The sequence below is a fragment of the Lepisosteus oculatus genome, chromosome 15 (assembly GCF_040954835.1).
Source record: "Lepisosteus oculatus isolate fLepOcu1 chromosome 15, fLepOcu1.hap2, whole genome shotgun sequence".
Classification (NCBI taxonomy): Eukaryota; Metazoa; Chordata; class Actinopteri; order Semionotiformes; family Lepisosteidae; genus Lepisosteus; species Lepisosteus oculatus.
The window spans coordinates 16303462-16327149 of NC_090710.1; the positions used below are offsets into that span (position 1 = coordinate 16303462).

At 39.9% G+C, this 23688-nt stretch overlaps 3 protein-coding genes across 5 annotated transcripts in view; 2 read left to right on the forward strand and 1 right to left on the reverse strand.

The window, feature by feature from the left end:
- Window positions 1-12296, forward strand: part of tsc22d1 (TSC22 domain family, member 1) — a 68913-nt gene extending 56617 nt beyond the window's left edge. For 2 of the 3 annotated variants that reach the window (XM_069179260.1, XM_069179262.1), the window contains exons 2-3: window positions 9538-9589; window positions 10684-12296. In XM_069179260.1, coding sequence (XP_069035361.1) covers window positions 9538-9589; window positions 10684-10953 — 322 coding nt within the window. In that variant the 3' untranslated portion in view covers window positions 10954-12296. Of the gene's footprint in view, window positions 1-8585; window positions 8934-9537; window positions 9590-10683 lie in introns of those variants that run through there. The other variant, XM_069179261.1, reaches the window with a different exon arrangement.
- Window positions 1-23688, forward strand: part of tpt1 (tumor protein, translationally-controlled 1) — a 295888-nt gene that overhangs the window by 132606 nt on the left and 139594 nt on the right. The gene's annotated exons all lie outside the window — the stretch shown is intronic.
- On the reverse strand, window positions 16791-23483 carry serp2 (stress-associated endoplasmic reticulum protein family member 2). Its single transcript, XM_006639019.3, has 3 exons — window positions 22089-23483; window positions 17659-17731; window positions 16791-17216 (listed from the first exon to the last, which is right to left on the reverse strand). The coding sequence occupies exons 1-3, from the start codon at window positions 22170-22172 to the stop codon at window positions 17176-17178; spliced, it is 198 nt and encodes a 65-aa protein (XP_006639082.1). The 5' UTR covers window positions 22173-23483; the 3' UTR covers window positions 16791-17175.

Below are 23688 nucleotides of genomic sequence, written 5' to 3' on the forward strand. Positions count from 1 at the left end.
AAGTAGCTTTAGTTTCTGTACTATGGTTGTTGTTTTTTTTTTAAATGTAGGTATGTTTGTGGCTACTGTTCGAGTCATCAGGTGATTGGTTATCTTTTAGATATTTTGATTTTGTACAATTGCAAGGGTGGTATTTATTTACAGAATTTCATCTCAAATGCCTGCTGGTCTGAAGAATAAAAATTGTGTAATCTTCTTAACCATTCACTAATCCGAGCATGTTCCTTTACAATGTACTCATCTGCGTTATGTTTCTAGCTTGAAATACTTGTGTGTATGGATTAAGGTTTCTCTATTTTAAAATATAATGTTAATCGCATTATTTAACATCCGTATCATAGTGAAATATGGTCGTTTCATGTGGCAAGTCTTTTTGTAATGTGGCAGTCGAGAGAGCTTGTACTTGAGAATTACATTCTTTAATTTCCTTTTTTTAAATACAGTCCAGTGCTTACTGTGACCAAAATTCGAAATAATGCTGCTGCATCTCAGTTTGAGATTACTGAGATAAAGAAAAGTCTTTTAAAGGTCCAAAAATGGGAGGGAATTTTGAGATTTGTTTCGGTTAAATATTATCTACTTTTAATCTTTCATCATCTAGGCTCTTTAGAAGCAAAGTCTGATAATTAACAGTACTGAGGAATATGGATTTTGTTGATTGCTTATTTAAATGTGTGGAATGGCTGGTGCTAATTTAGCATTTTTTATAATTATCAAAATATGTTCTAATTTTTTTGAAGTTTTGAAGAGTTTGAACACAAGCATTTTGTGCCTTTACTAGAAAATTCGATTTTGATTATTCTGATTCCTTTTCTCCTTCGCCATTTGCTTTGTCCACTCTTGTTTGCTTGTTAGTCTGCACTAGCTTCCTTGCTTTGTGATGTTTTTTTTTAATTTAAATTAAAATAAATATCAGTTTTAAACCAGAACTTTGTGCTGTAATGAGGAAGGTCTGTGTTTAGTTTAAAAAAAAAATAGCTCTGTTCGTTTAGTGTATATATATCAACTAATAATGCTGATTTAGGCAAATTCCCATTGCACTTTGCCTGGCAGCTACACATATGCATTTAGTGTGCCCTCAGTGAAAATGTTTGAGCTAGGCAGACAGCAGAGTGTGGAGGAGAATCACATTTCCTTGCAGTGTCTCACGGGACCTGCTCCAACAGTGTGTATTATACAGTGGTATGTTTATGCTGCCTGGGCTCCACATGGGCAGCATCACCTAGAAGCGAGCTGGTATCCAAAGGATCACTGTGGTACAGACACGTAGTGTCATTTAGCAAAACTAGAATTACAGCGGAGTGGTAACAGTTGTGGCTTTCTCCTGCATTGCTTGGAAAAAAGAATTCTTCACATTTCCCTTGGTCATAAATAATCCTTAATCAAAGGCAGCTTTGAAGTAACAATGAATTAAGACCTAAGCACAGTGAGATACATAATTAAAAACTTTTGTATTCATGATAAAAGTATGAATTAAACTTTATTAGGCTACAGAAATTAAATCCAGCAAATGTTCAGCATGGCTTTTTATATAGACAAAAAAGATCTTTGACTTTCTAAAATCAATTCATTGCTTTATTGGATTTACTTTAATCCATAGGTAACGGTTAGGAATGTTTAATGCATTAAGTCTTTTCGTTGTATTTTTGTATTAAGTATCTATGTACTTTTTGAATATATATAATGTCACAGAAATGCACCAGTTTGCAGTTTTTAAATAGTGGAGGTGATAGTATGACTGTTTATACCTCCATCTACCCTAAGCGGTCCATTTGCTTTTTAAGGTGCATCATAGTGCATGAAACGTCAGAATTTAATGGGGTCAGAATTTAATGAGCAGGGAAAGTGCTTTTCATAGCTACAGACAGTGCCTACTAGATATCAACCAAACTGATGTCCTGGCTTGGCAAATTGGGCAAGAAAAGGCAACCAAATTAATAAAAGCATTGAAGTTTGAATGAGAGGAAAAGAGTTGTGCTTTCAGGAGTGCTTATACCAGTTTAGCTGTAACACCCAGTCAGTGGATCTCTGGAAGGATTACAATATATGACACAGAAATTGCTACTCAACATCGAAATAGTCTCTGTTTAGGTGGCTTGGGTAGAACAGCCTATAATTCTTAATATGTTTGTCTGCATGCTCTTGTCCAGTGTGCCACATGTGTTACAGGTAGAGCTACGGCGAGTTGTGACTTTGTTGAAAGTCATTAGCGGGGCAAGCTGAGAAATCAGGGTCCTCTTTTCCTAATCTATCTGAGAAGTTTCCGGAGACATCCGTAGTCTCTTGTCATCTGACGTATAATCGCCTCCTTTAGCAGCGTATCCCTTAATGCGGTGTTTCTCGGACTACAGCACATTCGCATGAATGTAAAGATCGCGCATCCCATCTCAGCCCTCCTCTCAGGCACGTCACCAACCCAAGTACATCGCTATTCAAGTTGTCAACAAAACATTTTTCACTGTTTAAACTATTTTTGTATTTCCTAGTGAGAAAGAATCAGCAATGTGTAGCGCATTTCAAACCACAATCAAAGTAAAATGTACACAGTAACGTGTAAAATATACTCATTTACATCACAAAATAAAGTAAAGTTCCAAGTATGCACAGTGCCGTATTCTGGGTTGCGGCTCTATTACTTTGTAAACAATTAGGCATATGAACATCTCTTTTAATCCCTCTGAAATTTTGCTTTCGAATTCCGACAAATACTACTTACTTGTTAACTCTGCTTGCAGATCATGTTGGAACATTTCTGCGATGAAGTGTCTGCTGCCCAACCTGTACTTATTCTTTTGTACATCACATTACATTGGTTGTTACGATGACTAGTGAGCAGGAAGGGCCACATCACATTGCAGTTCATGGGAGCTCAAATAATAATAATAATAATAATAATAAACTTTATTTTATATAGCGCCTTTAAAGGTAGCTTCTCAAAGCGCTTTACAGGATGACAATAACAATAAATAAGAAGACTACAACAATAAATAAGAAAATTGCACAAGACAGGACACAATTATAATTACACCATGTTGAGTTTGCATCAACATGGTGACCTACGGTACTTTCACAAAGTTTACAATTTTGTGCTTAATTTGAAATTGTCATTTTTTTCTGTAACGTCAGTGAATTTAGTGTGTTACTGAAATTAAATGATTGGTCTGAGAAATTGGGACTGTAGTTCCCTTTAATCTGAGTTTGCCCTGAAGTGCTTAGTCACCTTGCCTTATCCTGGCAAAAATTGGCGACTGTGAAACATAACAGCACTTGCTCAGATGCTCTCAGATGTTCTGTTTTTGTTTTTTTTCCCCGTCAATCTTAAAAAACCTGACTCTCGCCACTCGCAATTCCCATGTGCTTTTTTTTATTGTGGAATCTGTCTCATGTTTTCATGTAGACAATGAACATGCTGCACAACACTTTGGTTATTCCACAGAACTTGTATATAAACAATGTTGTTTTTTATTTTTCTCATTTTAGGCTTTTCAAATTTCTGGAGGCACATCGGTTGAGAAACTCTAGAACGCGAAATTTTTAAATGTCTGTCTTACACTGAGGTCTTGAACTGATAATTCGGTGACCCATTACTTTGGATAATGTGATAATTGTTTCAGTAATCACCTCGTCTTGAAAGTCCTGTGAACAATCTCAAGAAAATGGATCTATATTCTTTGCCAGTTCTGTGTTTGACCTAATCGCTGTGTGAAGGAAATACAGATGATTAAATAAAAGGTAATTCCACATTGGAAAAATCCATGTTTCAGCTCTGGCGCAAATGAAATACTTCTGTCTCCAAAGTGCAGTAATATGCTGAGGTGCATTAAAAATGCAGCAGGTATTGGAACCAATAGCATTTATGTTTTTTAGTTCTTTTGGTATAGGTACAAAATGTTTCTTTTTGCATTCAAAGCGGTTTTATATCAAATCCAGTTTTTTATGTCATGAATGCTTGTCATAGGTAATCTGTCTACCATTCAGAAGTTTACTTTTGATCATGGCCTAGTAAGGTGTTATTGCATACTATGAATGTCTAATAGTGGTCTTATTTGCTAACCACATAGGCTCTACATACCAGATGCCTGTCTAAAATGAAGGCCTTGGGGGACCAAAATAACCATGATAAGCTTCTTAGGGAAAGTCACAATGACACCAACGCTAATACAGTAAGGTCAGCCTGCGTGTTCCAGGAGTATATTTGGATTCTGTAATTGCCTAAACCAGCTTCCAGTCAAAGAACTCCGGAAGAGATGGAAATTTATCTTGAGCTGCTTACTCTTCTTCTTGGCCTGCAGTGGAAAGTGTCTACTTTTAAACAGGGACCAGTCGGTTGCGTTTAATTCTCTGGTATTGGCCCTGGTTGGTCTTTTGACACCACTTTTTACACCTTTTGGCCTCTTAATCATGAATTAAAACTGTAAGGTTTTGAAGCCGGTGTATGAACTCGTGGAGTTTACTCCGTGTGTGGGCTGCAGAAGGAATCAGTAGACGTTAATTCTGCAGTGAAAGAAAGAAGTAAAAAAATGCTTTACGGCTCAAATTGTCTATTTCACTTTTTCAGTGTATAACTCGACTTTTAGCCTCCCATTATATGGACCTATTTTCCTGCTTATTTAACAGGATTTTCTGCTTTACTTTAACACTTCTGTGCATTCACTATTGCAGAGCGTGATTAGCAAACAAATGGTGTTTTGCTTGTTTTGTTGGTAGTAGCTATGTGGAAATTGTGCTGTGTTCGAAGTGGGAACAGTGGTAGAGTGTCGATGTGTGGCAGGTGCATCATAGCAGGAGCTAGAAAGCAGGCCTTTTCTTTTCTGAAGAAATGTGCAGCCGAACCGTCTTGTGCTTTTCACAGGAGAGGAGTTCCAAAGAAGGAAGACGTTTCTCGCGGGAATATTTTAAAGGCATAGTGACACTTTTGAAAGGGTACCTAGCTGATCCCCAGTCATTACTGTCTGCACAATAAGCTCTTTTCAGCAGCAGTCAACTCCCCTCTGGTGGGTGTGGTGAACACATCAAAGACGTTCATCTCTAAAAGCCTACGGCTTCATTCCACGTCACGTCCTATTCAGATCAAACCCATATTGCCACTTGTCTTACAGTCTTCATAACAGTCTGCAAGCACTCTGGAGCTGGAGACGTCTGGTCTATAGAGACGATGTTATGGACCGAGCATGAATAAGCCGCATTATTGCCTGAGCTATTGGGCTGCTTCTTTACATGAAATGTTTTAAATGATAGACAGCCTACATTTTGTTGTGTTTATAGCTTTATACAACAGATATGTTATGCAGTGTTTTAGTTGCAGTACTGATATATTTTAGTAAAGGCAACTTTATATGTAGCTTCTTTGTGTGTTTCATTGTCGGTTAGTTACCCAGCGTTGCAGTTAAGATGTGGCTCCTCATAAACAACCTTCAGAGTGATGTAGAACAGTAGAGATTCTTGGAAATCAAACGTAAAAAGCTTTTCTTTTTTTTCTGGCAAATGGAAAGGTCCTGGTAAAAATAAAGTACGTTTCAGTTTTAAAATAACAATCGTTTCTTTTCCCATTATGTTAATATACTTTTATAAAAAGGACAGTTTCCTTCATTAAAGACTTATTTAAAACTGATGGATGAATTTTTGTTTTATAATTTTTCATTACAATTGCGGACATGTGTGTGACATCAGTTCAGCATTATCCTTGGAATTAGATGAGAAAAGACTTGTCTTATTCACAAATGTTCTTCTCGGTATTCGTGATAATTGTAGAAGCTTCCTCCTGGCTTTTGATGACTTATACTTATTACTACACGTATTGTTACAAAAAAAAACTCAATACGTATTTACATTTGTGCATGACTGTTTAACCAAAATTAATTTTAGTAGGCCTATTGTTAGTATTACAAGCCTTGTCGTGATTTAAAATTTCCCTAATAAGTTAGATCACATCACATTCAGCCCACATGATCGTATCCTACATGAGAGCAAATGGTTCTTCACTAACCCGATTACATTGTGCTGAGCCCAAGGAGTTGAGTATTGGCAGGAGTATGCAGTTCGCTAGCAGCCTAGCAAGAAGTCATTATTTATTGTGCTGACTCTGGCGAGTCATGTGGGCTTCATTTGGAGACATCAGGGCTCTAATGTTTTATAATTAAAGAGGAGCGCCGTTTCAGTATTACTAATCCCAGTCTCCACTTGACGTTTCTAGGATGAATACCTATTTCGTGTACTGGTCTTAATCCAGCTCCAACCCATTAACAACTATCACGGTATTCAGTATGACTTGCTCATTACAATGTTAACTTGAAAAGGAACTCGTAATATTAAAATGCATTTGGAAGCAGCGTGAAAACTGAAGTAAAGGAAGATTCTTCACAGTTTTGAGTTTGGAGCTGCATCCATGTGCAAACTGCGAAGGAAAAGGCTGAGGTTCATTCCACACTGGAAGAAAGAGGAAACGCCGCTTCTGTTTTTCAGCATGGAATTCACCCCCTGCTTATTCTAGTCAGTTTATTAGAACTCCACAACCTTCCACGCAACAACATCGCAGGAGGGAATGTGCCATTTCCTTAATCCTGGCCTAAGATGGAGACTCAATATAAAGTAACCTTTGGGGTCCAGACAGGGCTGTTCCAGTGGCGTGCTAAAGAAAATCTCCCTCTGCCGACAGAGGTGCAATAAAACTGAGATGCCCTTTGAAACCAATAGACGTTGAAATGAGGAGCAAAACTGGCCAGTCTGCAATATCCCGAGTACTGCACTCCTGTCTGTCCACACTGTTACTGCACAGGCTGGGGAAAACAAGGCCCAGAGACAACAAACCTATGAAAGCAGTGGAGCCACGAGCACAATGGAAGCAAGAACTGTGGGGAAATCCTTTTCTGATAGCTGGTGGCAAGTCTGTAGCTGTGCACAGAAGCCATCGGTGATTCTTTCCCAGGTCACATGCAAGACTCTGACTATTTCTTATCCCACAGCCTGCCAATCTACCATTACAGTGGTAGCAGATACTATTGTTCCTTACTCCCTTTTGGCACACTTTTATTTCCCGACGGGCACAGGTTTCCTTGTACACTTCTCCGAAAATTGTCGATGTTTCTTTGAAAATCATCCAGCCTGAGAATTACACCTGAACCCACTCGCAAGCGCAACAAATATAGTGGCCTGACGCTGTCTGGAGCGTGATGAAATTGGTGGTTTTATTTGTTCTCTGTACGTGGAAGATCATCTCCGCCATTTTGTGCCGGTGCTTCTGTGTCGAAGAGGGCAATGACATGACGGAAGAAGGAAGGGTTTCTCACCTGTAGTGTAGGTGGAAGATTTGGGGCATGAACACCCTGCTGTGGCCAGCCTGTCAGCTGACAGAGAAGCTTGCTTGGCACACAGGTGTGGACACTCCCCATGAAAGCATACTAAAATTCCAAGACTGCTCATCTTGCACATGAAACAAGTGTTTTATTACCTTGACAAGGGAAATATGTGGAACCACAAAACATACATTTTTTATAGTGTTCTACATGATTTGAGTATAATCAGGAATGCATATGAAGCTCAGTAGTTAAGACAGGCTGTTGATGGACGTCATACAGTGTACTCATAATGCAGCTAGGGTAGAATTAGTTCAAGCAGGCACCCGAAGAAGGCTCCATAGCCAAACCATTTCTCTCTTCTTTTCAGCATGAGATAAACCTTTACTTGTTCCTTTACAGTACACTTACTCAATTGTTATTTACATGAAATGTGTTGATATGGTACATGAAATATTACAACGTGCCTTTTTGCGAAACAAAGATGCAGCTTCAAATGATTTGATTACTATCGAACGGATAAATCCTTAGAACAACAATGATCCTGCATATGGCTGTTTTGATGGATTATCTGATTGTCCCCTTGCATGTCCTTAAAATATCTTAAAGTTAGAGGCTGTTCTCTTAGTGCATTATTTCTTAACATGATGACGTTGTATATCTGGATCTCTTTGCATATACAGTATTTTAATGAAGTAGTGCATAGAGTAATGGAATGAACAGGCATTAATCTACTGACATATTAGGTTATGTACTGCCATTCTGAACACTATACAAACACGAGCTGTCACAATGGCATCTTCTTTCTAGAAAGTTGCATGTTGATGCCCGAGGTTCAACCAGTAGGTGGCAGCGCTGATGCACTGTAGTACTGTACTTATGTAAACGTCAAGCTCTGCACCTGCACAGCGCTGACGGAGGTATGCTTCTTTCCGTGTGATCGATTTAACATTGCCATCTAATACCGTAAGGCAGCGGAAAAAAGGTGAATATTCTGAATTATTTTTTTAGATATAAATCAAATTTACCGCAGTAATCTGTTGTTGATCTAAAAAAAAATAGCAAGCCTCGAGTTGGCAAAAATAAATCGTGCTTGGGAATTGTTCCTTTTTTTTCCCCCAACTGGTTTTTCCCAGTTGGAAATGTGCCCTGCGAATATGCTAAAGAAGTCGGCCGAGCACCAGGTGGGGGCGTTTCTGCATATATTACTGGAATTTTTTAGCACTCAGCCAATGGGATAGCGCAGGGTGCTGTTTTTCTTACATAAATTATGCAAATACACTGGAGCCTGCAGATTTTCATCGAGGCAGAGATGAGCTGACCTTGGAGATTTCCTTTGTGCCGCGTTAGAAGCGAGTCGAGCTCACGGAGCTGCGACAGTTGCTATAAGGATATAACTTTTTTCCCCCCTCTCTCTCCGATAAACGCCTTTTTTTAAGCGTCGATAATGTGAATTTTAACAATCGAGGAGGCATTTTTTTTTGTTTGGCTGCAATTTGATGTATGTGGATGAAATAGCATGAATGCCCCGTGCTGTACAGTGGCGATGGATCTTGGTGTTTGCCAGCTGAGAAATTTTTCTATATCTTTTTTGTCATCACTGTTGGGTGCGGAGAGTTCGGCTGTCAAGCTTGATAATAGGTAAATGTCATTACGGTGTCGCCTTTTGCAGGGAGTCTGCAAATCGTTAGGGAAAGGAGCGGCAGTAATGCTGCATGTCTTTTTTGTGTGTGCTAATGTGCACAACATTCAATTCTTCTAGATCTGAATTTTTCTTAGCTCTTAACGGGGGAAGCACGCCTGGTTTTTCTAGCAGTTGTTGCTGTATTTGTGCGCAATGCTTTCCGAAAACTGTCGGTTCCCAGTGATGTACGTGACAGGGGATATCAGCTGGGCAGTGAAAGATGCTGTACTGAATAGCCTAGTTTCTTGCGGTTGTCATGGACTTTACCTAAGCTGTACATCCACGTTAATTCTTTGGGTAAAGGGATTCGTTCTGAATAGAAGATATTGGTTAGATCGGGGGGTTTCAAACATGCTTTGGTGGTTGAAGTCCTAGTTAGCAGCACCGTGTCTTCTATGTGTATCCAGTGGAATACTGCTGAGGTACAGGGCGGAAGGTATTTGCATAAAGCAGGTATTGTCCGGTTTGATGCTGTTCGAACTGTGCTGGAAGCAGTAGACGACTCTTTAGTTTTGTCAGATCATTAAATAAGGTTGTTTTTTTTTTGTTTTCTTTTTTCAGTTCTTCGGGTGCCAGTGTGGTGGCCATCGACAACAAAATTGAACAAGCAATGGTAAGTTTTTTTTCCTCTGGAAGAAAAAACACGGGCACGGTATGTTCCGTGCATAGTCAGTGATTTTGTGGAATGTTTGTACAGTATGCAAGTCTTCGGTGTGTGCACGTCACACATCCCTCAGGTCTGCTGAAGACGTTCCTTTTACATTTTCATTTGCTGAATCAAAATAGGACATCGCTACATGTTTGCATTACACTTTTTAATTTATGGATCGGATTTTCTGATGTAAGCCTTACGTGAACAGCAACACAAATTATTAATTCCTTTAACATGGTAAGAAAATAGTGAACAAGATAGGTAGCGTTTTTGTGTCTTATTTATATCTAGCATTCGAAGTAGTAAGGACTTTTTCGATTACGTAATTGCAACACTGTTGTAATGAATGTAACATCTACTCGGCAGAAAAATACAAGGACATTGTCAAAACAACCTATTGTATTATTTGTATAACTTTGGAGTTCTAGTAAAAACAACATTATGTCCCTCCAGTTTTAGTTGCTGTAATTGTAGTGTTTGTATTGAAGATTTCGGTTTCCTTCTTGGCTGTTCTTTTGTTATTGGATCCGTGCCTCCACAGACTCTCACGCGATTCTCTCGACTGACTGTTGCTAGGCAAACTCGGAATCTTTAACGCACGGTTATAAATAACTCGCCTGCTGATTGGCTCCTCTGGCTGGAGGCCGGCCATTTTGTTCTTTATGACGACTCTTGTGGTCACGTTAAGGAAGAAGGAGTGGCGTGGTGCTGCAGGGCGCTGTTTTGTTGGAATGGTTTCGGGCTTCATTAGCCGTGTTTTGCAGCGCTCCGTGGACAACGGCAAACACAAATGTTGGGCGAGCGATCTATTTGTGTAGGTTTCCGTTACCTAATTTTAAAAGCGGAGTGCCAGTGCAGCCAGGCTCTCACTGTACCATGACACCTAATAACAGAAAGAAAGAGAAAAAAGATTTCTAGTGTGATGGCTTTACATTGAGTAACCCGTTCAAGTGTAATGCACCGATTATAACTCCGGCACTTCATGTGTAAAAGCACAGTTTGTGTGAGATTTCTTTTTTTTCTAACGCACCCTCTCTCTTCTTTCCCTCGCTAAGGACCTGGTGAAGAGTCACTTGATGTACGCAGTGCGGGAGGAGGTGGAGGTTTTGAAGGAGCAGATAAAGGAACTGATCGAGAGGAACTCGCAGCTGGAGCAGGAGAACAACCTGCTCAAAAACCTGGCCAGCCCGGAGCAGCTCGCACAGTTCCAGGCACAGCTACAGAGCGGCTCCCCGCCCGCTTCCTCCCAGCCCCCGGGGACGGCAGCCCAGCAGGCTGGGGCGCCAGCCCAGCCCGCCTCGCAGAGCGCCGGGCCCTCCGCGTAGCGCCGCCGAGACCCCGCGGCAGGGCCGGGCAGGGCTGCGCCGATGGGGGCGCCAATAAAACTCAAGAACAAACACGCCGCAATCACAGGAATAGTCCGTTTCCAAATTTGCACATATTTAAAAATGTCAAAACCGTGACGCGACAAAGACATAGCTCTATACGTATATTTGTGTTACGATACCTTATAAGACGCTCGATACACTTTAAAAGACAATCGTCTTGACGCAAAAGACCTTATTCCGTGGCCGGCTGAGCTCTTATCTGCGAACCGGGGCGTTTGGCAGCGGGAGGCGCATCTATCGTGCCCGAACCTAGATATGGATATCAAGCGACGTCCATTTCATCGGCGGCCCTGGAGTTGTACGGCTTATTGGCTGCGCTCATCTTTTAAGACTTGTCGTGTGGCGGCTCTGCTCGGGGCAGCGGCCGAGCAGAAAAGCGGGAGAAACAAAAATGCACTTTCTGGGGTGGCGAACGTGAAGGAATCCGGACAGCCACCTTGACGGCGGGCACCCCCATCTGGAATGCGGGGCGCCTGGGGGACAGGAGGCGAGTTACAGTCGCATCCGCAGTTGGGTCGTGTGGTGCTTTGGAGGCGGGGGGGCGGGGGTGGATGGGGAATCTCTTTGCTTGAGGTGGCGTGCAGACGTTTTCAGTATTTAACTTCGGAAGCTATCTTCGCGGTTTTGCCTCCACCCCTCCAAATTGACGCCATTCCACCACCACCCCCTCGCTCCTACCATCCCCCTTGCAAAAAACAAAACTGATTTTGTTAGCTGCGGGAAGCAAAAAAAAAAATTGTTTTGGGGTTCAGCTGAATTTCACTGAGGGTTAGCCTCATGTATATTTGTGTATTTAGTGTAAGTACTCTGTAATATAGTGTGACCTGTAAGTATTTAGGTTGTACAGATTGAAATTTAGCTGTTTCATTGACCTGAGCAGGTTTGGACTGTCATTTTTATGCTGTAACACAGATGTGCAGCCTACACCTGTTTAATAATGAAGCTGACAGTGACTTGTATTTGGAGTTTCTAGACTGCATCAGTTCAAACAGCAAGCCGTTGTACTCTCGGAAATTATTTGAAGTAAACCACCGTTGTGATTTTCTTTGCAAATTTTCGCTTTATTTTATTTTTTTGACAGTGAAGCACACCGGATGTTCAACAATTACTCTTGGTGACATAACACATCGGATATGAACTTCGCATATACGTACAAGTTGTATGCTTATGTTTTGTGCATGTTCCTCTGAAACGGGGGAGAAAAAAGTTGTAACATGAATCAGTTGACTTGACTGTTGCACCTCTCAACTTTAAATAAAAAAGAACCATGTAAAACCGGACGCAGTTTATTTGTGATTTAAACGTGAGGTTTGCGCCTTCTGTCTGAACTTTTCGTCCTTCGCTGCTGGCCCGGTGGGTGCTTCCCTGCTGCCCGCCTGCCTCCGCTTTGACAGTGAACCTGCCTCGGTTCAGGAGGCGGAGCGGCGTGTAACACGGTGACCAGTCTGTGAACTTTGACAGGCGCGGCGGCGGCTGTGGAGCTCTGCCCCGGCCTCGCCCCTCCCCCTTCCCCGCCTCCTCACACGGCGAGGCACGCCGGGGGTTCCCTGGCGAGAGCTGCCTGGCGGGCAGGAAAGCGCGCTGAGCTACGTAAATGTGGTGAGGGAGCCGTAGAGGATTACAGCTCTGAGCTGTGGCGGTGTTGCACCGGGAGAGCTGATGCCTTGGCGATCAAGCCCGAACATCAGAACGTGGGATTTTGAACACCGGATGGGTCCGAATATTTAAGGATGAGAGCACTTGGATTGAGTTTACTTGGGAACATAAGAATATTGACAAATGAGAAGAGACAGTTCTGCCTACCTAGCCTTTTTTTTGGTTAGTAGCTGATCCAAGGATCCGTTTCTTGGAATAAAGCAGGGTATGGGTTTCAACAACATGGCTAGGTAGCGTTTTCTATGCTCCCAAATCTCTTTGGGTAAAGAAGTACCACCCCGTTCTCAGAACGTAATGCATTTCTGTGTACTTTCACTGCTGTGCTCCCTGGTTTGTCTTTCATCATTCTTTCTGAAAGACGTCTGCTGGGATTACTGCCACAGCCCTTGAGGAGTTTGAATACTTGTCTGAGGTCAGCTTCTAATCTTCTGTTCAAGACTGGAGAGACTCAGTTTGGCCAGGCAGTGCAGGATTCCCCTTAAGCCCCTGAATGTATCTGGTTGCTCTTCTCTGGACTGGTTCCAGAGCTGGAGTTTGTTTTCTATAACATAGTGACAAACAACTGTACACAACAATCTAAATGCAGGCATTTTAGTGCATTATACAATTTTTACATAACATCCTTTGATTTGAGAGCTCTGCTTTTAACTACACTGTACATTCTGTCATTGTTCTTAATCGATTCCCACATTCCTGTTTAATTAATCCGTGTCAAGAAGATGTATATGATGTGTCAACCTAAACGTCTAAGTCTGTTTCATAAGCAGCTCTAAGCTCTCCCTGGCACGCAGAGGAAGCCTGGAGAACAGCCAAGACAACACCCATGGAATTTGCCACAAAAGTTTCATAGCATTGATGTCGTTGGCGAGAGCAGAAGGGAGAGTTTTCTCCTGCTCTTTCCCTGTGTGTGCATTTCCTCATAGATTTCAGTGTTTACCTTGATATGTTAACTTGCTATTATTCAAGTTTGATTAAGGAAAAAAGAGTTTCAACATGAATTCAAATTCAAGATGTATTGCATCTGGTTTTTGCACAATTTAAATAGTGCCCTTTAGATTTGTTTTTCAGCATGCTGGGTTAATCTTATGCAGTAGGATACCCATTTACAGTAGGAGTGTAAACCTCCAAATGTAATATGCCAGTATTATATATATACTATGAAATAACATAAGTGCAGGCAATCAATATAGTAAATCTCACTGTCTTGAGGTTGAATGAAACCTCATTTCTGGTTAGAAATGACTAAAACTCCACAAAATTCAAAATGTTAAATGTATCTGTACATGATATGGCGTTTTCCAATCCTTTGAAACAGGATTTCAGTAAAGAGGAGTGGTCAGCGATCTGGACTCTCCGTTGGCAAGTGTTGGGGTTAAACCTTTGGTGTCTTGTATTCCTGAGCAAGATACCCACTACAAACTGCTCCATTAAGAAGCTGTGTGATTGGGTGCAAATGGTAGTTGCTTTGGATAAGCCTGTCATCCCAAGAAATGGTACAAAATGTATTTGTATACAGAGGCAATAAAAACAACAAATTATACCTCTGAACCAATATTGTTGTTTTTAATGCTTCCCAGCATATATTTTATTTTTAAGCAAAGAACTTGAATTTGATTTGACTGTAATGTATTCACACCTTTTGTGCTGAATGCAGTGAATATTGAATTAAATTAACCAAAGCAGGACTCCCCAGGGTTGCACTGGGTTCCTTTACTAGCATCAATGGGTTAAATGCCCTCTGCTCTTTTCCCTCATGGAACGGTAGAATTGATCAGTTTGTTTTTTAAACAGTGCATTGACTTTGCATTGCATTCTACAGTAAATACTAAAAGATGAATTAAGACTTCCCAATGTCTTCTTTATACTAACTGCTCTGATGGTTTGTTTCTGACCTATGCGCAATGAAACTAAACTTCTGAATCTCACCGTTTAGGTGCCTGAGAGAAAATTAGCTTTGAAATCTGCTCCCTCTAGTGAAGCCGAGTTCTTGATCACACTGGTTTTGGCTGGTTGCTAAAATAGCAAAGCTTCTGTCACTGTCCATGACTCCTATTGCAGGAGCACTGTTATCAAGATTTCTGTGATGTCTTGAATCTAAACATTTGAGAATAAGATGTGATTTATGACTCAGTCTCTAGTGCCAGCACTAACGTGGCTTTGAAATCCTCCATCTAAAGCGACCCACTGTTGGACAATTGACCTTCTTTACTGCAGGAAGTGAAACATTTTCTTGTTTTTTTTATCTCTAGACAATTTAGGCTGAGTGGTCCTTTACCATCATTTTACAGTGAATATTGAACATGTTTAACAGTTTATAAAGCGGTGTAATTTTACCATTAAATTACGTGTTCAGCTTTTTTTCAAACAAAATCATCCTTGTACTATGACGATGTGTCATTATATTTATGCAAGTAGAGGTTAATTCCATCCTAAAAAGTGGAAAGTAAAAATGTTAAATTTGTTTTATTGTTTAAATGTTATTAAAATACACCAGAAGAAGGCTCAACACAGACGCACTGACTTTTACATTCTTTGTATGCAATGCACACTGACTTCCCTCTCGTACATAATTTACTATTTTATTAAAACGTATCAACGCTATAGACATTAAATACTATTTTGAATAACTGGGCTTGTGAGACTTCAGGGATTTTAGCAGTATAATTTCAAAATATATGGAGTACAGGCTTATGTACATTAAGGAATTGATTGATTACCATGAGTATCCTGCTGCAAAGGCAAAACCCAGCAAATGAAAAGGTGTCATTTACAGTGTTTTATTGCCATTTTCTGAGATCAATAATGATCGCCAAAAAGTTTTAATGACCATGAAAATGTGCGTAATGTTCAATTTGCGGGAAAACTACGTGTAGCACTGATTCCTCATACTTTTTCCAGAGTTGAGGAGAATGAGCTTTGCTCTAATGACGTGTCAGTACTGGAGCACTGAAGAATCCTAGGCAGCAATAATGAATAACATCTTGAGCACGGATGACAAAAAGACAGCAAGCTGCTGTCAAGTGATGTGCAAGTAAAGTGACCTCAGATAAGACTATTTGTAATATGTTATTGATTTTCATAGTTTTGCTCATCTTGCTTATCTGATTTGTAAGAGCATATTGATCCAACAAAAAAACTACTTATAAAACTACTTATTAAAGGACCAATGACCCACAAGTCATTGACCCAGTTACCCACAAGAGGTTGATCATGACATGTAATTTGCGAACCCGAGTTATTCAGAAGCTATTTTTTTAAAGCTTTCTAATCAATGCATTGGGCTCTTAGAGCTGGCAGAGTATTGAAGTGAAAAGTACATTTTTTATATCATGAATTCAATTATTTATCGCTGGTTTAAGGACTAATCTGTGTGGTGCAGTTGTGGAGTTAAAATTTGCTTTCTCCTTGATTTTAAAATCTCATCCGTCGCAAAGTGAAATAGGGAAACAGTGCTTAATTACAATTTCTACGCGAAACAGCATTTGGTATATTCAGGAAGCTCCTGAATTGCATTAATACACTAAAAGGACTATCATTATGACTTGAATAAAGTGAGTTTTGCTGTATGCTACCAAGCAACATCAGAAATATGACAGCTACAAAGAAACCAACAAAGCTTTATCAAAGGGGTACATTGTCAATTGGTCCTTTCAACACAAAACTGTGAACAATTTATAAGATGTCATATTGAGCTGCCAAACAGGACAGATTTATCAAGTTATTTTAAAAACGCTATGGCTGCTTATACAGATGATTCTGTAAAATACAATCACTCCTTCTGCTATGAATTTCATCTGCAGTTAATTACAGTCATGTTTGTTTTTCCAGCAGTTTGGGCATTCTGCATCTCTAATAAATGCGAAAGATCACATCAGAAGTACAGCTTTAAATTGTTGCAGTGGAGATGAACGAAGAACATTCCCAGGGGGAGAATTTACTGTCATTTTCTTTTCTTTCTCATGAAAACAAGAAGTTATTGATATCTCCATTTCATTTAAATGGACGTGTTTTAAGCTGTAGATTTAAAAAATAGTAGGAAGTGTACCGTATAGTACATTAATGGGGCAAGAGTTGAAGAGATAAGGATTATGAAGGACAATATCGGACATCACGGTAGAAAAGGCGCAGTTTGTTGAACATTTATTTGTAAAAGGTAATTAGTAGTGTGTAGGAGCTAAACATACATAATTAAAGTATGGTACACATATTCAGCGATCACGTCTCTACACTAAATACAACAATAAGGGTGAATGGAATGGAAAAAAAGATGGGTACCAAAGCCAACCAATATGGTTAAACCACAGAGTCAGTATAAAAGCCCTGCGTCCCCTTTGTTGAGGATGTTTTTGACAGACTAACGTAGATGTTGGGGACAAAAAGGGGTTCACGTGGTCTTCTCTTCGGTGCTTCATGGGCAGACGAAAGCCAGTGAGCACATCCGGTGTCCCCTCAGACGACACCAGGCTTGGCGTGAGGTGGGAAGGGTCAGCAGAGGCCAGGGATCTACATTCCCATTCTTATGCTCTGTATGATCTGAAAGATTGCTGCAAGAGAGAGCACAGGACCAAGTGAGAGAGACAACGTCATCACGGAGCCTTTTTAAACAGCCGCAACTGATACAAAGTAATAAAGAAAGAAGAAACTCAGATCCTGGGGAACAGCACAGTACATAAAGATGTGGATTTCCTATCAAACTATACTGTATACAGATCCTCAAACACTAAACTGTTTACAGTTTCAAAGTGCATCACAAAAGAAGGTGTTAAAGAACTCAACAACAATCATCTACGTATTTTTGTCCTTGTCAAACACAATTCTATCCAATTATTTTCGGAAAAGGTTTCCCTCACCAAATAGACTAACAGACAACAAAGAAGCAATTGGAAAGTGGAAAAAATGGCAAACCCTGTCCTGTGAATTCAGGAAACTCGCTGCTCGATTGGTTTGGTAAACGTGCAGCCGTGATGTGTAAAATGGTGTTTTTACCTGAACCACATACAACAAATACAAACAGAGCCAGGAGCCAGGGTCCCACTGGATATTTTTCTTCTTGCGGTCGCTGGAATGCAAACGCATATCAATTAAAAAACGTCTTATTTTCATAAAGAAGAAGGCTACTTTTGTAATGAAGCGGCAGTGATAATGACAGCATTGTCATTGCAAAACAATTTTATGTATACTTTAATTATACTTTCTCTGTTTATTGTTGTTTCTAATGTGCCAGGTTAACGTGTTTTGCCATGTTTTATTTTTCCGTGCATTTATAGACAACTAATGAGCATCCTAAATGTGCCCATGTGAATCCGGCTTTCCGACAACAGATGTTTCATTTTTCCATTGATGTTCCATAGTAACACCAAGATTATCACCCACTGTTTCACCAGATACAAGACTCTTCCAGGTGGCACAGCCTCTGAGTCACCAGGGACATTTTTAGATTTAAAATGTCAGCATATTAACAGTCTCAGACAGCTTAAGGCAACGTAATGTAGAGCCTTTTTGGGTGGAGCCCAGAAGCCTTATTCACAGGATTCAGCACTTTGTGACAAAGACCAGCAGAGAGGCCCTCTGCGTACTGGCAAAATCTTCACAAGAATGGAAGAAAGGGCAACAAATCAGAGGAGGCCTTTTAGCCCATCTAACCCAGTTGTCATTTAGTAGCTAACTGATCCCAGGAATGTATCCAGCTGATTCCTGAAAGGACCCAGGGTGTCAGCTTCAACAACATAGCTGAGTTCCACATTCCTACTGTACATTACACTCTTTTGGTGTGGCAAACCTCAATTGAGGTCCACAAAATGACCTTAATGAGTCAGACAATTTGGTTGATTTGCCTCTGCCTGTGTGCAATAATAGTGTTACAATGGTTTTAGAATAAATACATCTGTCTCTGTAAATCTGTAGTCTCTTGTCAAATAAAATGGCAGGTGGACTTTACAGACACAGGTGTATTTATTCTACAAATGTGCACCAAGCTGTACTGAGGAACTGGTAGGCACTTCCCCCAAAATGTCTTGTGGCTTCAATTGCTGCCAAAGGTGCTTGCATCGAACACTGAGTTCACAGGACTGAGTACTAATGCAATCAACATATTTCAATCTTTTCTCTTTAGATTTTGCTGACATTTGCTGTAACTTACCTTACCCTCAGAAGAAGGTTTGGAATCAAATATTAGGTGTAAAACTTACATTTTGTAACAAAATGGGATATCGTAGGAAGGGTTTGACTAGTTATATAATGTAGTGTAAATGCACTTCAAATATCTTCCACTTGAGTAATCGGTTTTATGTTTCAATGGTTTCAGTTCATCAGGAGACCTTCAGTTTGGAAAAAACACCTTCATATCCTGTAAAAATGAGTGCTTTTTGCTGTACCATCCTGGAATTTAAGATTTACTACTGACTTTGAGCACAAATGTCTTCCATTTGTTATTGCCAGTGACTTGAAATAGCTGCAGAGCTCCATCCATTTCTAGCCACTTCATCCAGCTCAGGGTTGCAGAGCAACTGGAGCCTATCCTGGCAAGCAGTGGGTGCAAGGCAGGGTGCACCCCAGACGGGATGCCAGTCCATCGCAGGGTACATACACACATTCGGGAAACCCACACGAACACGGGGAGAGCATACAAACTCCACACAGAAAGCACTCCAGGGCTGGATTTGAACCCAGGACCCCAGCGCTACAAGGCGTCGCTACAATGCTAACCATTACACTACCATGTTGCCTCTCTCCAAAGGCTAATCTAAAAAACAAAATCAACTTTGCAGCTATGAGAGTTTTTAAGATGCAGGACTATTAGTTCTTTCACTGCTGTTCCCTGTGCCACAATTATGTGAGCCTCTTGTCCAAGCTGTCATTAGAAATGGTTAAGGAAAGCACTACAAGCAGAAGACCTGCATCCTGCAACACACTAAGGTCATTGAGAATAAAGAGTCCTCATGCCGTGTACGGTAAAACACTGCAGTTCCCAGTCATTTCTAACTTTCTAGGAAACTGCTCAGACCCTAAAATCTGGTACCTGACAGACAACCAAAAAGCTGCTCTATCAGCAGTCATGAGTGTCTTTCTTTGCTCCGCCTAAATCGTTATAATTAATTCATAGACACGCACTTCTAGTGGAGAAGTAAGTTTGTAAAACAAATATCCCCACATGCCATTTAAAGTCTACATGTAACAAGCATAATGTTAACAGCAACTTTATTTATTTATAAATAAAGTTTATAAATATTCATTTTAATTTAATAAATATTTATGTATTTATTGTTGTTATCATCCTGTAAAGCGCTTTGAGAAGCCACCTTTAAAGGTGCTATATAAAATAAAGTTTATTATTATTATTATTATTATTATTATTATTATTATTATTATTATTATTACCAACTGTCAACTATCAAAATGTGCTCATGCAGGGATAATGGAACTGTGTTAGTGTTAGTCAAATCTTAGTGCTGAGAGTTAGCTGACTCTACGACACAAAGTGGGCGAAGTAAACAGTAGCCTGATTTCAAGTCGAGCAGTTTCTTGCTGGATAATTAAAATCACGTCAGCGTTTTTAAAGGGCTAATTTTGTGGTAGCCCTGTCAAATGTTAAAGAGCTGGGCATAGAAGACTCGACATGAATTCTGCAAGGAGAGGTGCGGGCGTTGTGAGGTGTTGGGAGTTCCGCCGCCATGCGTTGGCAACAAAGGAACACAGGTTAATTCGAGGTTGAAAAGTGGAAGGAAGAAACACAACATTTCAGCTGTGGATCTCATTTCAGACGTGCGTTACTCATGTTTTGTAGCCTCCTTCACGTCACTTGCTTGTTGCTTTGTGAGAGTACTCTCTCACTCTCATGAGAAGAGGTGTCAGAGAAACAGTCTGATGAAATCTAATGCAATAAGACAGATTTGCAATTACAATTATTGGCAGATAAATGAATGCATTTTTTGAATAATGGCGGGATTGAAAAAATAATTCTATCTCTATCACTGAGAGCTGGTGGAACTTGAAGAATAATCCTGATTTCTGATATCTTTCTGAAATAAGGGCCCTGGAATCCATAGAAATAGTACACAGACAGAAATGTCGGTGTAAACATGGCTGGGAGAGGTCAGTTAAAAAAAACAAATTACTAATCTCAAAGGAAAATGCAGAGGAGGGTATGTATTGTACTGGAATGTCAATGCAAACTTTACTCAGCAAATTTTCTAATCTTGTTAGATGTAACAGTTGCACAATTGGCTTTATGGGCTGTTGATGCCCAATCTGTCTAATGAGCATATATATACACCAAAATACACAAAAACTATAAACAAAAGCATATGTATATATATACACACACACTGGTACATAATATGTTGTCCCTATCAAGATCATCATTTAGCACCTCAATGGCATTAAAGTTAGAAATGTAGGAGTGGCCACTGCAATTCCCCTCACATATTAGAAGATCCACCTATGAGTAATTATTACAAGATAATTTTCTCTCCTGCCTTCAGAGCCTTTGTAACCTCATTATAATGCACTTGCCTACAACACCTTTTCAGGGTGGCTACCTACTGCAATACCAGGGTTCACATGGACCTCTGGTCCCATCTATTTCAAGTTCACTTTGCATTTAATAGTAAAAACAGGAGTCATGTCTTTACGCAAAGAGGGGTGGGAGTACGGAACAAGCTGCCCAGCCATATCGTTGAAGTCCATAACCTGGCTTCTTTCAAGAAACTGCTGGAAGAGATCCTGGGATCATTTAGCTACTACCTACTCAATGGTCTAGATGAAATGGTTGTAACCGTTCTTATGCTATTTTCTGAAAACTGTCTTCAGGCTCCCGATTGATAAAATCACATGGGGTGATGCAGTTCCAAGAGATTACCGTAAAATGCCAGAAGAACATACTTACTGTTAGCTTCTCTTTTGAAATGGATAATATACTTTTGCTTAAAACAAAATAATATATCTAGCTTTTCTTTCTTTAAAACTTGTACAGAATAGAATCTTAATATTCTAGTGTCCATTATTTTGACTGTCAATCCAAACTCTGATTCGTTTTAAATCCAGTTCACATGCACAATACACCACCTCATTTCGATATACTCTATAGACATGACATCCACATTTTGCAGCATGAAGATCATCCCGTTTCTTTATCATTACAAACTCACGATGTCTGAATACATACCATACGTTAGCTAAATAACACTGTATTAATAAATACGATTAAACAAAATTATGTCACACCAGACTGACAGCATCTGAGGCACAGTGTTATCTTCGTGGAAATCTTTAGACGGCTCGTTAAGAAAAAAAATGCCTCTGCCTGTGGCGATTCCATTATCAATTATTATATACCCAGTTCAGGATCCAAAATTTATTCCCTTCACGCTAGTCAAGAAGTCAGGGAGACATTCATTCTCTGAAGAATCACGTCTTACCAGGGTCTTTGCAACGTTTCCCCTCTGAGTGATATTTTTGCTGTGTTTCTCATTGGCCATTCGGATCCTCTGTTTTGCTACCATCTTCCGAGGAATTTCAGATTTTGGCGTCCTATAAAAATTGCCAATTATTTGTGAAGATGGTGACGGGTGCCAAGAAGACCGCTATCCCTCAGCACCTGTAGTCGATCACGTAACATGTAATGGACGGAAGTACGTCTCCCTAACCAGCGTCAGTTGTAAAGACGGTTTTATATTGTGTTTCCAAGGAGGGTAATGAATTCTCATCTCTGCATCTTTCATTGTTATTTGCTCCGTTTCCTAAGCCTGTATATGCATTTGTGTCCGTTCTATTTACAAAACGCTAATTGTAAATTTAAGTTAGCCACTTTTATTCTGTGTAGGGGGGCATTTAGATTGAACTTGAATTCTAAGCCACATTTTGGGGTTATAGACTTAAATACACCAGCTCGTGTATCTCAGGCTGCTACTCTTTGTTCAGAAGAAACTCGGATTTGTGCGGTTGGGGATGCTTAATACATGATCTGTTACGCTTTCAAGACTGGCATAGCAAGGTTTTGCAACTTCGAGTGACATCCCAGCTGTGTAAGAAAAAAAGGTGGAATATTGGCTACATAGAACAATCTACTGTTCACATTTCCAGTTATTTTGTGACCAAAAGCTTGAGTGTGTGTCAGTGACAAATGTACCCAGACCCCCAGACGGGAACTAACCGTGGGACCTCTATTAATTGGCATGCACATTTATTTTAATATTTTTGTAGGCTTTTTTTTTCTCAAATAATTATTGCAATCTTGTGATTTACAGTTTTTATGAAGGCTTCTTCGGAGCGGTTTTTATATTTCAATAGAAATCGAGTCCTGTTGTTGAGCGCATTTCTTGTCTTTAGACCTTAGATTTTGTTCGTTAGTTATTGTTTGTATTGAAACTTCCTACAATTGAATGTAACTTCTTGGTTTTTGGGTTTAATCTTTGCTTGAATTCATTTCACTAAGGGACCGTAGAGGGACAGGTGTATTTATTCTGAAATCTTGTGAACCAATATTATTGCACACAGAGGTTATCCAGCTAATTGTGTGACTTGACAAAGTAATGTTGTGTGCCTGAGCTATTTTCGGTTGCCATAACAAAGAGGGTAAATTATTTTACGACATATTTTAGTTTTTGTTCGGGCTGAGCATTCAAGTTAATTAAAAATACGCACTTCAGAAACAACATGTGTGTATATCATTTCTTATTCAACAAAAAGGGATATAATTGAAAGAGCGTAAACACTTTTGCAACAAGGTACTTTCCACACATCTGGCATCATCTCCTTCTCCTTACAATGCAAATTTAAAGCCTGTCACGGTCATTTCAAAAACGAAATACTTAAATGCATTAAAAGTGTATCTTGATGTGTGCACAGTAATAGAGCACACGACTCTTTTCTTAGATTAGAAGTTATCTTTCACTCACTTTGACTTGCTTTTCTTTTAATGCAAGTTTTTACACTAAAATTAGAGGTGTCAGCGTGAGAAATAAAATGGATTGTCATATACCAGGTGAAAACGTTTTTACAGCAATACAAACATCACAT

Coding starts and splice junctions, on each gene's coding strand:
- serp2 (XM_006639019.3), bottom strand. CDS start 22,172: ATGGTAGCAAAACAGAGGATCCGAATGGCCAATGAGAAACACAGCAAA. Junction 17,732..22,088: donor GAAACGTTGCAAAGACCCTG/GTAAGACGTGAT, acceptor TTTGCATTCCAG/CGACCGCAAGAAGAAAAATA. Junction 17,217..17,658: donor ATTTGTTGTATGTGGTTCAG/GTAAAAACACCA, acceptor TCTCTCTTGCAG/CAATCTTTCAGATCATACAG.